Below are 15,804 nucleotides of genomic sequence, written 5' to 3' on the forward strand. Positions count from 1 at the left end.
AAAGAACAACACAGCACGGGAAACAGACCCTTCGGCCCAATGAGCCCGCGCCACCGTTTTAACATTGTGAGTGCCCCCTTCTACCTATGACCTTTGTCTACGCCTACTGGACTCCACAATAAAAGAACCATAACCAGATTGAGGGGAGACTAATTTAGGGACAATTTGTTCACACCAATCAGCCTAAGAGCACGTTTTTTGGGGTGTGGGAGGAAACCGGAGCACCCGGAGAAAACCCACGCAAGCACGGGGAGAATGTGCAAACTCCCACAGGCACTGGCCCAAATCCACGTATCTGCACAGCGAACAGTGATAGTCACTGAGCTGTCGTGTTGCCCATCAGCTGGTCCAGTTTAAGCGTACACTAACGACGTGAAGTACAAGGCCACTCTCGAAACATCCAAGAGCAGCCCTCGCACGACCCACCGCGTGTATGCCACTTGTTGGACATAAGGCTGAATCATTCACAACTATCTTCAGCCAGTAGTGTCAAGGGGGTGATACACCTCAGCCTTGGCTGGAGGTCCTCAGTATCACAGATTCCAGTGTTCAGCCAATTCAACTCACTGCAAGTGACGTTGAAAAATGGTTTTGCAGCACTGGATGCTGCAAAAAACTGTGGTCCCTGAAAATATTCTGACAACAATTGAGGACTTGTGCACTAGAGCTTGCCACACCCCTTAGCCAAGCTGTTCCAGTACGGTGACAACACTGGCATCTACCCAGCAATGTGAAAACCTACCCAGATATGACCTGTCCACAAAAAGCTGAACAAATCCAACAGGGTCATTTACCACCAAGTCAATCTACCAACATTCATCAGTGAAGTGATGGAAGGGTTCATCAACAAGCAGCATTTACTCAGCAACAACCTGTTCGCTGATAATCTGGGACCACAGTAAAAAGTCTGACAACACCAGGTTTTAGTCCAACCTATTTATTTGATAATATACTCGCAAGCTTTCGGGTTAGCCCCTTCGTCAGGTGAATGGAGAGTTCTGGCCAGAACTCTCCATTCACCTGACGAAGGGGCTAACCCGAAAGCTTGAGAGTATATTATCAAATAAATAGGTTGGACTAAAACCTGGTGTTGTCAGACTTTTTACTGTGTTTACGCCAGTCCAACGCCGGCATACCCACATCAATCTGGGACCAGCCAGTCGCTCAGCTCCTGACCTCATTACAGCCTTCGTTCAAACATGGACGTAAGAGCTGAACTCAAGACAAGAGATAAAAGGCATTTGACTGAGTATGGCATCAAGGAGCTGTGGCAAAATGGAAATCCGGGGTAAACTCTCCAGCGATTGGAGACATACCTAGCAGAAAAGAAGATTGCTTTAATTGTTGGAAGGCAATTATCTCAGTCCCAGGACATCACTTTAGGAGTTCCTCAGAGGCACAACCATCTACAGCTGTTTCATCAATGATCAGTGGCAGCAGTGTGGACCACCTTCAAGATGCACTGAGTCAACTTTCCAAGGCTCGTTAGACAACTGTTTCCAAATCCCTACCATCTAGAAGAGTTGCAGACACATTGGAACATCACCACCTGAGAGTTCCTCTCTGGGTCACTCACCACTCTGACTTGGAAATATATCACCTTTCCTTTAGTGTCACTGGGTCAAAATCCTGGAACTCACTTCCCAACAGAAGTGTGGGTGTACCTACACCACAAGAGCTGCGGCATTTCATGGTGGCCCCCAATCATCATGGTCTCACAGCCATTAGGAATGGACAGTTGGTCTAACCAGCGACACCCACGTTCCACGAAAGAGTAAAAAAAAATTGCAGGAGAGGAAGACAATCTAATCACAATCACAGAATTGTTACAATGCAGAACGAGGCCATTTGGCCCACTGATTGGAATAATGATGGGAAAACCCAGCTCAGAGAAACTGGGAACACTAACACCTCTCCATTCTGGCAACAGTGTACTTAAATACTAAAACTGTTTCCAGTCAGAATCATAGAATCCCAACAGTGCAGAAGGAGGCCATTCGGCCCATTGAGTCTGCACTGACCACAATCCCACCCAGGCCCTATTCCCATAACCCCATCTTGCTAATGCCCTGACACTAAGGGGCCATTTAGCATGGCCAATCCACTTAAGCCGCACACCTCTGGACAGTGGGAGGAAACCGGAGCACCCGAAGGAAATCCACGCAGACACAGAGAGAATGTGCAAACTCCACGGAGACAGTGACCCAAGACCAGAAGCGAACCCAGGTCCCTGGCGCTGTAAGACTGCAACGCTAACCACTGTGCCACCGTGCCGCCCCAGTCAGTGGAGAGTTGAGAATAATAAACAAACCACCAGCACAAACAAATCAAGAATTTATGTGGCATTTCTTTACACAATCATAGGGGCATGCAACAAAAAAAGACCATTCAGCCCATCAAACTGCACTACCACCAGAAGCACATTAATCCCGTTTTCCTGCACTCGTCCCATATCCTTTGTGTTATCTTATTTCACGTGACTGGGGAGAATGTAGAACACATTACTACAGAGATTAGTTGTGTTAAAAATTTTTCCTTTTTAAAGTTTAAAAGCTTATTTATTAGCGTCACAAGTAGGCTTACATTAACGCTGCAATTAAGTTACTATGAAATCCCCTAGTCGCCACACTCTGGTGCCTGCTCGGAGGGAGAATTTAGCATGGCCAATGCACCTAACCAGCATGTCTTTCAGACTGTGGGAGGAAACGGGGAAGGTCAGGGGGCATGGAGTTGGGGGTAGGGTGTTAACGTGGATAGAGGACTGGTTGTCAAATAGGAGGCAGAGAGTGGGGGTCAATGGGTGCTATTCGGATTGGCGGTTGGTGACTAGTGGAGTGCCCCAGGGGTCGGTGCTGGGGCCTCAGCTATTTACCATTTATATAGATGATCTGGAGGAGGGAACCGAGTGTATGGTGTCGAAATTTGCTGATGACACCAAGATTGGTGGAACGGCAAATTGCGCAGAGGGTGTGGAGAATCTGCAGAAGGATCTAGATAGGCTGGGCGAATGGGCCAGGAAATGGCAAATGGAATTTAATGTTGGCAAGTGCGAGGTGGTCCACTTTGGTAGGAATAATGGTAGGAAGGATTATTACTTACGTGGAGAAAAACTGCAGCAGGCGACGGTGCAGAGGGACCTCGGGATCCTTGTGCATGAGTCACAAAAACCCAGCTTGCAGGTACAGCAGGTGGTCAGGAAGGCGAATGGGATGCTGGCCTTCATAGCGAGGGGGATTGAATATAAAAGTAGGGAGGTCTTGCTGCAGCTGTATAGGGCATTGGTGAGACCGCAGCTGGAGTACTGTGTGCAGTTTTGGGCGCCGTACTTACGCAAGGATATTTTGGCCTTGGAGGGAGTGCAGAGGAGGTTTACTAGGCTGATGCTGGAGTTGAGGGGGTTGAGCTATGAGGAGAGGCTGAATAAACTAGGCTTGTACTCGTTAGAGTTTAGAAGAATGAGGGGAGATCTCATTGAGACGTATAAGATGATGAATGGGATGGATAGGATAGAGGTGGAGACGCTCTTCCCGCTCAGAAAGGACAGTAGGACTAGGGGGCACAGCCTCAAGATAAAGGGGGGGCGGTTTAGAACGGAGTTGAGGAGGAACTTCTTCACTCAAAGGGTGGTGAATCCCTGGAATTCTCTGCCCGTTGAGGTGGTGGAGGCTGCCTCGCTAAATATTTTTAAGACGCGGGTTGATGGGTTTTTGATAAGAGAGGGGATTAAGGGTTATGGGGAGAGGGCGGGAATGTGGAACTGAGCCACGACAGATCAGCCATGATCTTTTTGAATGGCGGGGCAGGCTCGAAGGGCCAGATGGCCTACTCCTGCTCCTATTTCTTATGTTCTTATGTAAACCGGAACACCCGGAGGAAACCCACGCAGACATGGGGAGAACATGCAGTCTCCGCACAGACAGTAACCCAAGACGGATATGGAACCCGGGTCCCCGGCGCTGTGAGACATAATGTGGAAATGTCAGTGTTGGACTGAGGTGCACACAGGAAGACACTGTGAGACAGCAGTGCTAACCACTGTGTCACCCATCATTTTTTTGTGTAATAAGGATTCTTAATACACTGAAACCAGCTTGCCCAGACAGGTCAAACTTGCACTCAAAAAGAGTTATTGATAACAAAAGGAATTAAGTTAGTCCCAGCAACCTTCACTGAGATTTGCATAAAAATTAGTTTCTTTCCATGCCCAATATTGAATTTATGTTCAAGGTTTCCACATATTTCACCAATCTGCGCAATTCTTATGATTAGCTGCTACGTAAGTGTATACTGAAGCCCTCTACGCGAAGCGTATCAGTTGCTGGAATCCCCAAGGACACGAACACACAAACTGGAAACAAAAGCCCCTGTTAAAAAAAAATCTTGCTCTCAGCAATCTCCGTATCGTAAACAGTTCCGAGTGGGACCTCCTCATTACAAGTGGCAGCTTGTCCCAGTTGGCAGCCCTCCTCCCTCTGGGAGTCAAAGGCTTGTGGTCAGATTTTAGGTTGTACATCATTACAATGTCAAGATGTGAGGACAGCACCGGAGTTCATTACAGTGGCGAGGGGCAGGGCGCGAGTTCATTACAGTGCTGGAATTTACTACAGTGTTGAGGGAGTGTAGCTGTGTTGGAGTTTATTACAGTGTTGAAAGAGTGCAGTGTTGGGAGTGTGGGGCAGATACCAATGCTGTGCCTGACACAGAGACAGGTTCCCCATCACGATCCTGTTATTATCGTTCCTTAGTTTCCTCCCTAACAGCGCCCTGGGCTGTCCACATGGACTCGAGGTTCAAGAAAGCGGCTCACCATCATCTTCGCAAGGACAATTAGTTTAAGTTTATTTATTAACGTCACAAGTAGGCTTACAATAACACTGTAATGAAGTTATTGTGAAAACCCTCCAGTCGCGCCACACACCGGCGCCTGTTCGGGTACACCGAGAGGTAATTTAGCACGGCCAATGCCGGCACATCTTTCAGGCTATGGGAGGAAACCGGAGCATCTGGACGAAACCCACGCAAACACGGGGAGAACATGCAGACTCCGCACAGACAGTGACCCAAGCCAGGGACTGACCCCGGGTCCCTGGCGCTGAGAGGCAGCAGTGTTAGCAACTAAAGAGTAAAACAAATTCCATGCCACGGACTGGCTCTTCCTGTCTCTAAATTCCAGCATTAATTCATAATTTCAGTCAACTTCATATGAAATCCAACATAAACTATTCAATCCTCTCTGGCTAAGCTTAATTGGGAGGGGAAGAAAAAACTTCCGTACAATTGTACATTCCAACTTCACTGCAGCCACAGGGCAGACTAACAACCTGTCCTGATGTCTGTAAGTTCTCCCACCACCCCAGACAATAATCACGGCACGCAGGCTTCAATGAAGTTTGAACGCGCCTGGCCAGGTGACAGAATTCTTGAATTCAGCTTCCCTAGCCCTGGCCTATCGCGTTTCTTTAGGCATCGCAGCTTTCCTTTCAGGCAAACCCTATCCTTCCTCTGATCTCAGAGCTGTGGAATGCCTGGGGACACACGGCCTGGCTTTGCACCGCACAGCCAAGGGCAAGAGTGCTGTTTGTACCCTCGTAGTGTTGGGGACGGGGGGACGGGGGGACTGGGGGGACGGGGGGGCTGATGCCATGGCAACATGGAGCAAAACACTCAACTATTTTTCCATGCCCAAAAAAGGGTAAAATTTAAGGATTCCAATAGCTGTGTGTGTGTGTCTGTCTGTACGCGCTCAAGGGTGGAGTGGTTTTACTCAATCAGAGGGGGAAAATAAAAATTGTAATTGCAATTGACTGGTGTTATTTTTAGCGTTATGATCATTTTACTTTAATCAAACAGGGAAAGAAAAGACACAGTCACAAACAAGGAACAATTAGCTAAACGCAGACCTGGAGTAAACTCAAATCCGAAGCATATAATAATCTTTAAAATCATTCGTAAAGGCTGCGCTTATAATTAGCTTCCAACGTTTACCTGCAGTTAGAAGATTTAAAACCCAAGATTACCAGCATTTCATTCCTGGAGACAATAAAACATTTAAATCCACCTCGTCTGTGCACTGGAAGCGCATTGGATTTAATGTGACGGGGGTGCAGGGGTGCGCACAGACTTGTTATAATCTGGGATGTGCTCCCTGAAAGAATGGTGGAAACATAGTCCGTAAAATAATGAGGGGCACACATCAGCTAGATAGTCGATATCTTTTCCCAAAGGTAAGGGGATCAAAAACTAGGTTTAAGCCAAGAGGGGAGAGATACAAAAGTGTCCAGAGGGGCAATTTTTTCCACAGAGGGTGGTGAGTGTCTGGAACAAGTTGCCAGAGGTAGCAGTAGAGGCAGGTGCAATTTTGTCTTTTAAAAAGCATTCACAGTTACATGGATAAGATGGGTATAGAGGGATATGGGCCAAATGCAGGCAATTGGGATTAGCTTAGGGGTTTAAAAAACAAAGGATGGCATGGACAAGTTGGGCCAAAGGGCCCGTTTCCATGCTGTAAACGTCCATGACTCTACGATGGGCTGAATGGCTTCCACTGATACTCCAAGATTCTGCAAATCAGGCATCGATTCCCAACTGAATGCAAGGCAATATAGACATACAAATTAAGAGCAGGCTATTCGGCCCCTCGAACCTGTTCTCAATAAGATCACAGTTGATTTGATTGTGGCCTCACCTACCCCCTCCCCACCCCCTACGTGGACTAACACAAGATCTATCTCTGTTGTCAAACCAGTCAATCAGGCACTCGGAATACAACATTCCCCACGTCTCCCAGAGTCTTGACAGCAGCAGCTGGCGCAGGGCACAGTCCCACAGGAAGCTCACTCGAAAGGTCATGGTGCCAATGAGAATGTTTCTGAAGCGTTGGCAGCCTGTTTGCCGTTTGGGTAGTTTACCTTCAATATAAACATTCGAGCTGTTAATTCTTCAAAAGCTTACCCTCAAAGCAGCGAATTACTGATCCGCTCTCGATAGCAATAATAAAGCCGTTTACCCACTTCCGATAATCTAATATCTGAACTGCCTCAGACTGCTTTGAGCAATGCTGAGTTTGTCAAGTGTTAAAGATGCAATCACCACTTTTCACTCCCTCACATAAAACCCAGATCAACCACAGACAGGAGACCAGGGACACAAGCTCTCTCCTAGCCTCTGAATCCTTGCTGGAACACAACAATCTCCCTATGATAGCTTCACGGCAAAACTTGAAGGTTTCACCTCCTGTTGCAAAGCGTGACTAAAATAAGCCCCCGTGCCAAACAACATTTGAATACCTCTTTGAGGCAACTGTGCAGGGAACCATCTTACAGACTGATCAACCCTCTTGTGCCAACCATACCTGCTGGCAGTCCACACAGATTCAGTTGCCAAACTCACTAATGTTTCCCCACTGTTACTATCAGAATGGCCAGAGCACAAAGCGCTCAGGATCCTGGGCACGCCACAGCTGGCACCTATTCACAGAAACGGCACAGCACAGAAAGAGGCCACTCCCCCATCATACCCGTGCTGGTTCTCTGAATGAGCAATGTACCTGGTGTCCTGCTTTCTCCCTACATCCCTGCACACCCATCTTTAGAAGATACTAATCCAATTCTCTTGACCGCCTTCACTGAACCTGCCTCACCAGTCGTAAATGGTGCATTCTAGATTTTGACCGCTCGCTGAACGCGAAGTTTTCTCATGGGCGGGATGAGACGGGGAAAATTCCACCAGTGGGAACAGCTGGAAAATTCTGGCCCACGTCCCATTGCTTCCAGAGGGACAGGTAGTATGGAGGAAGCAAGGGAGCTGCAGATGGACTTGGACAGGTTAGGAGAGTGGGCAAAGATGTGGCAGATGGAATACAATGCAGAAAAATGCGAGGTTATGCACTTTGGAAGGAGGAATGGAGGCATAGGCTATTTTCTAAATGGGGAAATGCTTAGGAAATCAAGATTCTCTTGAGGTTAATGTGCAGGTTCAGTCGGCAGTTAGGAAGGCAAATGCAATGTTAGCATTCATGTCGAGAAGGCTAGAATACAAGTGCAGGGATGTACTTCTGAGGCTGTAAAAGGCTCTGGTCACACCCCATGTGGAATACTGTGAAGAGTTTTGAGCCCCATATCTAAGGAAGGATGTGCTGGCTTGGCAAGAGTCTGCAGGAAGTCCACAAGAATGATCCCTGGAATGAAGAGCTTACCGTATGAGGAACAGTTGAGTACTTTGAGTCTGTACTCATTGGAGTTTAGAAAGACGAGGGGGGATCTTATTGAAACTTACAGGATACTGCGAGGCCCGGATAGAGTGGAGAGGATGGTTCCAGTAGTAGGAAAACTAGAACCAAAGGGCTCAACCTCAGGCTAAAGAGACAATCCTTTAAAACAGAGATGAGGGGGAATTTCTTCAGCCAAAGAGTGGTGAATCTGTGGAACTCTTTGCTGCAGAAGGCTGTAGAGGCCAGGTCACTGAGTGTATTTAAGACAAAGATCGATAGGTTCTTGATTAATAAGGAGATCAGGGGTTATATGGAAAAGGCAAGAGAATGGGGATGAGAAAAATATCAGCCACGGTTGAATGGTGGAACAGACTCGATGGGCCGAGTGGCCTAATTTTTTTATGTCTTATGCTCTTTTACCAATTACCATAAACCTCAAGGAGATTTTCACAATAACTTCACTGCAGTGTTAATGTAAGCATACTTGCAACACTAATAAATAAATCTCGTTCTCAACCCTTCCACCAGTGAGAAACGTTTCTCCCTATCCACTCTGTCCAGATCCCGCAAGAATTTGAACATCTCTATCCAACATACTCAAAGCCTTCCTTTCTCCAAAGAAAACAATCCCAACTTCTGCAAACTTGCTCATCCCTGCAATCACGCTCGTGAATCTTTTCCATTGAACAAGGTAAACATCTAAAGACTTTCACTTCTCCATCCAGAATGAATAGCTTTTCAGTCTGTGGGCTGGTTCCTTTCCAGTCTGAATTCTATCGGAATTGGAGGCAAATACAGACATACTTTACATGTGGAGGTATGACCAATGTTGCAAGAATTTTCTATTAATTGGGCGGCATGGTAGCACAGTGGTTAGCACTGTTGCTTCACAGCTCCTGGGTCCTGGGTTCGATTCCCGGCTCGGGTCACTGTCTGTGTGAAGTTTGCACATTCTCCTCATGTCTGCGTGGGTTTCCTCCGGGTGCTCCGTTTTTCTCCCACAGTCCAAAAACCTGCGGGTTAGGTTGATTGGCCATGCTAAAAAATTGCCCCTTAGTGTCCTGAGATGCTTAGGTTAGAGGGATATGGGGGTAGGGCCCGGGTGGGTTTGTGGTCAGTGCAGACTTGATGGGCTGAAGGGCCTCCGTCTGCACTGTAGGGTTCTATGATTCTAATCCAGACTCTTTGTGCCCTAAACCATATTTCAGTTTTCGGAAGAAATCAAGTGCGATCCTATAATCTCCAATGCCTTCATTTAGCACCCTAGAGCCCAGACTCTCTGCAAAATGGTCCCATCCCAGTTCTGTTGGGGTGAGAGCTTGCCAATGCCAGTGGATTTTATTGTTGAGCGTGGAAGAAAAAACATCTGGCGATAGCCTGACTCTCCAGAATTAAAACTTTTGCCCCTGTCACAAGCGTACACGCTGGATAGTCAGATGTCCCGAGTGAGACAGCAGGTCAGCTACAGTTTAACTGAACTGTGAAACGGGCTCTAGGGGGCTGAATGGCACACTCCAGTTCTCGACGTGCCAAAAGGCACATGAACTAACTGGCCCACCACTACAAGGGCAGCTTTGTGCTGGAAAATTAGCTTTTCTAAAATACTGCTTCCACGGAACGTTACAGCAAAGGACTTGCTGTAAGCACAGTGTCAAAGGCCCGACAAGATGCTTTCTAAGACTTGGCTGGGTTAACAGCTGCCGCCATCTCTCCTGAAGATGGACGTGCTGCGGTTCTGGTCTCTTCAGTACCTCAGCCAAGAGACCATTCAAATGGGAGTTACTGCTGTCCTTGCCTCACACCCCCGCGCACACACTTTCCAATAGCTTCGACCACTGCCAAACTCCTTCCCCACACACTGCCCCCCCCCCCCCCGCCACCCCTCCACCACAGCCTAGGGTACAAGCCAGCACAACAGAAGCCAGCTGAAGTCAGAAGCCAGTACAGACCAAGAGTCAAATCTTGAACACGTGCATTCTGTAAAGCAGAACACCAGACAAGGCAGAGCAATTAAACCAGGCCAGCACCTCAGGCACTTGGTTTCTGAAAGGAACAATGCATTCCCCATGATGCAAGTTAAAGATAATGACATTTCTGTGATTCTTGGACTGAACTTACATGCGCACGAGTCGCAGTTATTTGGTATTCTGATTTTCATCTTTCTTGCTATTTTTCCATACCCTCTTTGTCTCTCAGTACCATATCGTCTCAAATCAGGACAGTCTGCTCTTTGGATGGCCACCAAAAGACCGATATTCTGTCAGTCACTGTGATTAACCATTTACACTGTTTGTTCCCCTATCTCAGTCAGAGGACATTCTTACAGATCTCTGACCAGCGGTACCACAACTCACACCAAGTCATAGATCATAGAACCCTACAGTGCAGGAAGAGGCCCTTCGGCCCATCGAGTCTGCACCGAACACAATCCCACCCAGGCCCTACCCCCATATCCCTATATATTATACCCACTAATCCCTCTAACCTACACATCCCTGGATACTAGGGGACAATTTCTTAGCACGGCCAATCAACCTAACCCGCACATCTTTGGACTGTGGGAGGGAAGCGGAGCACCCGGAGGAAACCCACGCAGGCACGGGGAGAATGTGCAAACTCCACACAGACAGTGACCCGAGCCGGGAATCGAACCCAGGACCCTGGAGCTGTGAAGCAGCAGTGCTAACCCACTGTGCCGCCCATTTTATCCATTTAAAGTCCTGCTTATCCATCACCCCGGGGATCACTGACCTCTCGTGCCTCCTGGCTGACTGCGCCCATTTTTTAAAGTTTTCACCCTCGTTTTCAGATCCCTTCTCATTTCCATCCCTCCCTTTCTCTGTAACTTATCTCCAACCCTCACTCCTCCAATTCTGGCCTCTTCAGCATCCTGGATTTTAATAACTCTACCACTGATAGTTGTGCCTTCAGCTGTAAGTCTCTCCCTATACTTTGCCACCTCTTTCTCCACCTTTTAGGTACTGCTTGTGACAAAACCTCTTTAATCAAGCTTTTGGTACCCGAACCTAACGTTCATGGTCGTTCTTTGGTGTCAATGTTGCTCCTGTGAAACACCTTGACATGTTTTACCGCATGAACACTGACACACGAAGGTAAGTTATTCTGTCTGGTAGAGACTACACTCAGGTGAATAGAGCAGGTGACTCAGAAACCACTAGATTACCAGGTATAACATGGTTAAGGTTGCCAACTCTCCAGGAGTCTCCAGCAATCGAAGATCAAACTCCAGGACACCGCTGTTTCCTTTCAAGTGGAGAGGTTTAGAAAGGCAAGACCATAGAATAAGATGCCTGCATAAATAATGGGTCAAACAGAGGGACAGAGAGACAGAGGAATGGTGCAATCAGAAGACCACAATAGGAGGGGACAAGGCCAAGGAGAGATTTCTAGGTGAGAATAAGGATTTTAATTTAAATGCATTAGGGGACAGCAAGCAAGTAGGAGAAATGAGTTAAAGTTTATTTATTAGTCACAAATAAACTTACAGTAACACTGCAATGAAGCTACTGTGAAACTCCCCTCGTCGCCACACTCCGGTGCCTGTTCGGGTACACTGAGGGAGAATTTAGCATGGCCTAACCTGCACATCTTTGGACTGTGGGAGGGAACCGGAGCACCTGGAGGAAACCCATGCAGACATGGGGAGAACGTGCAAACTCCACACAGACAACGATCCAAGCTGGGAATTGCACTGTGAGGCAGCAGTACTAACCACTGTGTCACCCCATGCGTGTTGTACAACAGGGGCTTAATGTGGCACTGGATACAAAGTTGAATTGTGAGGGGATTTCAAGGTGGACATCAGAGGAGTTAGGTCCAACATGGCAACAATCTTTGTATTGAGGTCGGCTGGAAGGTTTGCAGTATTCCAGAGGGAAGCCATGTTTCAAAAGGTGGAAGTTTTGATGTATCAGAACTTGGTGGTAGGCGATTAATTCAGCACAAGGGCTGTCAAGAGGCTCAGAGAGGTGGTGAGGGTGATGTTTTAATGTTCAGCATGGGTCAGCGTGTCAGTCAAACCTGATCCAAAGCCTCTGGACAATGACATCAAGGAGCAGCGACATAGGTGGTGTGTGGGGGGGTGGGGAAGGAGTGCGGGTGAGGGGAGAGTTGGTTAAATCGCCAATCTGGGAGATGTTCTGACTGCCTTCAGTTGGTGAAGGGGCAGTGACATATTACGCAGAGAGCTCCATAGTGCTGGAGAGCAGATGGAGTAGGGTGAGCCATACTGATCGTAGCAGAAGGGCCCAGGGAGTAACGGTGCGAAACAATCTGCCTGTAATTGCAGCCAGGGCTGGTTGACTGTTGAAGGCAAGAAATCAGATTTGAACTATACCTCATACCCTACACGTACCATCAACAACCTCCCAAACTAAAACAAAGTGCTGGAGACACCATCCCACTCCAACACAGCCGGAGAACGACTGTGAATATAGACACCAGGACGGCCACTACCAACATTAACAGAAGCAGGAAACTGGCCACATTTCAGACACTCATTCATTGCCGATCTCGCCTGAACCTCCTTCTCAATGAAGCCAACGTAGAGAGGAATGGGTGGGAGGGTGGGAGGGAGGGGATGTGTCATCGCCATCCACTGCTGTCAGTATCCTGCCCCCACCATGGCCCCAGCTGGGCTGTGACAGCAGCCTCAAGTCCATCAAGGCTCACCCAGTTTCCAGCAGGAGGCACTGGATTGCATCCAGGATCACAGATCCATCGTCACTGCTCACCCTCTCACACCCCGTCACCATTCACGTCCCGGGGACACAGAAACCAAACAGGGACCCCCCCCCCGCCCAACCCCCTCACTCCACCGACAGAGAGCCAAGAGCAGGGTTCAAACCCGCAAACCCCTCCGGAGCTGGGGGGCTGATCGCACGTACCGACACAGCTACTTGGGGAGAGTTAAGCTGGAACGTGTAGACTGGTTTCAAACTCTACGTTCGGTTCACTTTTAAAGGGCCTTTAAAGCACACGTTGTGTAATAAAGAGGTGGTGTGACAGAGCTGCAGCTTTGCCAAGTACAGATTTAGCAAGGTTCACACCATTACAGCCCAAGTTTTAGACACACTTTCACAAAGCTCTGACTCACAGCAGGCAGAACAACTGTACTGAGATTATCTGCCTGCACCTTTCTAAGATGTGACTGATCGCAGGTCCCAGGTCTTGTGAACAGTCTTGTATTTGGTCTAGCCACGCATCCGGGAGGGTGGCAAAAATGATTAAAGTCTGCCGTTACAACGCAGCCAGGGGAGCTAAACCAGATAAAAGTGAGAGAGATTCAGAAAGAGCCTCAGAGTTTCTGTCCACCTCTTCCCACTAAGATCTAGGCAGCACAGTGATTAGCACTGCTGCCTCACAGATCCAGGTTCGATTCCCAGCTTGGGTCACTATCTGTATGGAGTCAGCACGTTCTCCCCATGTCTGCGTGGGCTTCCTCCGGGTGCTCCGGTTTCCTCCCACAGTCCAAAAAAAAAACGTGCTGGTTAGATGCGCTGGCCATGCTAAATTCTCCCTCGGTGTACCCGAACAGGCACCGGAGCGTGGCGACTAGGGGAGCTTTAGAGTAACTTCATTGCAGTGTCAATGTAAGCCTTATTTGTGACACTAATAATTAAGCATGAATAAACTTTAAAAACTTTCTTGAGCTGCGGGGGACCCCATCTCCCAAAGAAGTGAGTTGCGGTGGGGGGGGGGGGGGGGGGGGCGGGGGGTTATTTCAAAAGGCATCCAACTGGACAGATAGAGCTGGAGCTAAGAGGGGTGCAAAGGTGATACCTGGTCTGTGATCTGCCGAGGAAGAACCACTAACTCGGAGTGTCAGAGGGCCCCCTTGAGTGAATGAGCATCATAAATCTTGCAACAATCTGAGCACAATCTCCAAACCAAACTCTCCATTGAGAAATCAATTATTTACACTGCCCCCTCACTCTGTTATGGTGCAGCGTTTGAGTTGAAAATGCAATCACCTTCACAAACAAGACGTCCAACGTCGTATTTATGCAAAAAAAAATGTGAGGGGCTGGGACTGATTTAGAAGAAACTCTATGAATAGAGTTGGAAGCATAGCAAGAGTTCCAGACCGGATAAAATTAGCCTTTAGCCGCTTACTGGGGGCAACTTTTACACAAATAAATACTCAAGGATGGGTGCAAACTCAACATTCCGCACCTTTACAATGACCCCCACCCTGGGCTGCAAACTTCCCACAACTTCTTGTTTTCTTCAGAAAAGTTTTTTTTTGGCAACTTTTGATTTTTTTTTTAAACTTTCGGAAAGTTCGCCCCGAAAAACTGACTTTAAAACCCACCGAGGGGGTGGTGTGGGGGGGGGAAATGCAAGAACTCAAAAAGGAAAAGGGAGTGGGGATGTTGTACTCACACAGAAGGAGAGGAAGAGGATTTGGATGAGGAGACGCCAGTGGAGGAGTGAAACTTTTCTCCGGCCCATTTCTCTCCAGCCTTGTCTCTCTCTCTCTCTCCCCCAAACTCCTGACAGAAACTTCCCGCTGCTCGGCCGCCGGGAGAATGGAAAGCGAATGCAAAGTGGAGCTGTCCCGTCTCCTGCTCCTTGCTGTAAAACTTTTGCTGCAACTTCTCCAGCCGCTGCTCCCCTCCCTCCCTCCCAGCTCCACTCAAAAACCAAAACCCTGCCTGGATTTCCCAGGAATGGATCCACTCGCCTCCCTCCCACCCCCCCCCCACCCAACTACGACCCGGACTGGATTTCCTCAGGAACCTGGACTTCACTTCTCATTATAGAATCCCTACGGTGCATTTTGGAAGAGCTAAGGTAGTGGAGGGGGGGCGATACAATAAATGGCAGGGCCATCGAGGGTATAGAAACACAGAGGGATCTCTAGGTCTGCAAGTCCACAGATCCTGGAAGGTGGAAGCGGAGGTGGTGAAGAAGGCAAATGGCGTAAGAAATAGGAGCAGGAGTAGGCCATCTAGCCCTTCGAGCCTGCCCCGCCATTCAATAAGATCACGGCTGATCTGAAGTGGATCAGTTCCACTTTCCCGCTTTCTCCCCATAACCCTTAATTCCCCTGTCTATCAGAAACCTATCTACCCGTGACTTGGATATATTTAGCGAGGCAGCCTCCACCACTTCAACGGGCAGAGAGTTCCAGAGATTCACCACCCTTTGAGTGAAGAAGTTCCTCCTCAACTCCGATCTAAACTGCCCCCCCCTTATCTTGAGGCTGTATCCTCTAGTCCTGCTTGCATGCTTGCCTTTATAGGACGGGGTATAGAGTATAAAAGCTGGAGTCAGATGTTGCAGCTGTATAGAATGCTGGTTAGGCCACATTTGGAATACTGCGTCCAATTCTGGTCGTCGCGCTACCAGAAGGACGTGGAGGCTTTGGAGACAGTGCAGAGGAGGTTTACCAGGATGTTGCCTGGTATGGAGGGTCTTAGCTATGAGGAGAGATTGGGTAGTTCTCCCTGGAAAGATGGAGAATGAGGGAGAGCTAATAGAGGTGTGCAAAATTATGAAGGGTACAGATGGGTGAACAGTGGGAAGCTTTTTCCCAGGTCGGAGGTGACGATCACGAGGGGTCACAGGCT

The 15,804-nt window shown here is 48.3% G+C and overlaps 1 protein-coding gene across 7 annotated transcripts in view; it reads right to left on the minus strand.

Annotated features, from left to right (window-relative positions):
* hspg2 (heparan sulfate proteoglycan 2) overlaps positions 1–14,835 on the minus strand; it is a 536,580-nt gene extending 521,745 nt beyond the window's left edge. For all 7 annotated transcript variants that reach the window (XM_080181499.1, XM_080181505.1, XM_080181501.1 and 4 more), the window contains exon 1: positions 14,615–14,835. In XM_080181499.1, coding sequence (XP_080037625.1) covers positions 14,615–14,683 — 69 coding nt within the window. In that variant the 5' untranslated portion in view covers positions 14,684–14,835. The remainder of the gene's footprint in view (positions 1–14,614) is intronic.
* Positions 14,836–15,804: the final 969 nt, after the last annotated feature.

This window comes from Carcharhinus amblyrhynchos, unplaced genomic scaffold (assembly GCF_965287045.1).
Source record: "Carcharhinus amblyrhynchos unplaced genomic scaffold, sCarAmb.v2.hapA scaffold_41, whole genome shotgun sequence".
Classification (NCBI taxonomy): Eukaryota; Metazoa; Chordata; class Chondrichthyes; order Carcharhiniformes; family Carcharhinidae; genus Carcharhinus; species Carcharhinus amblyrhynchos.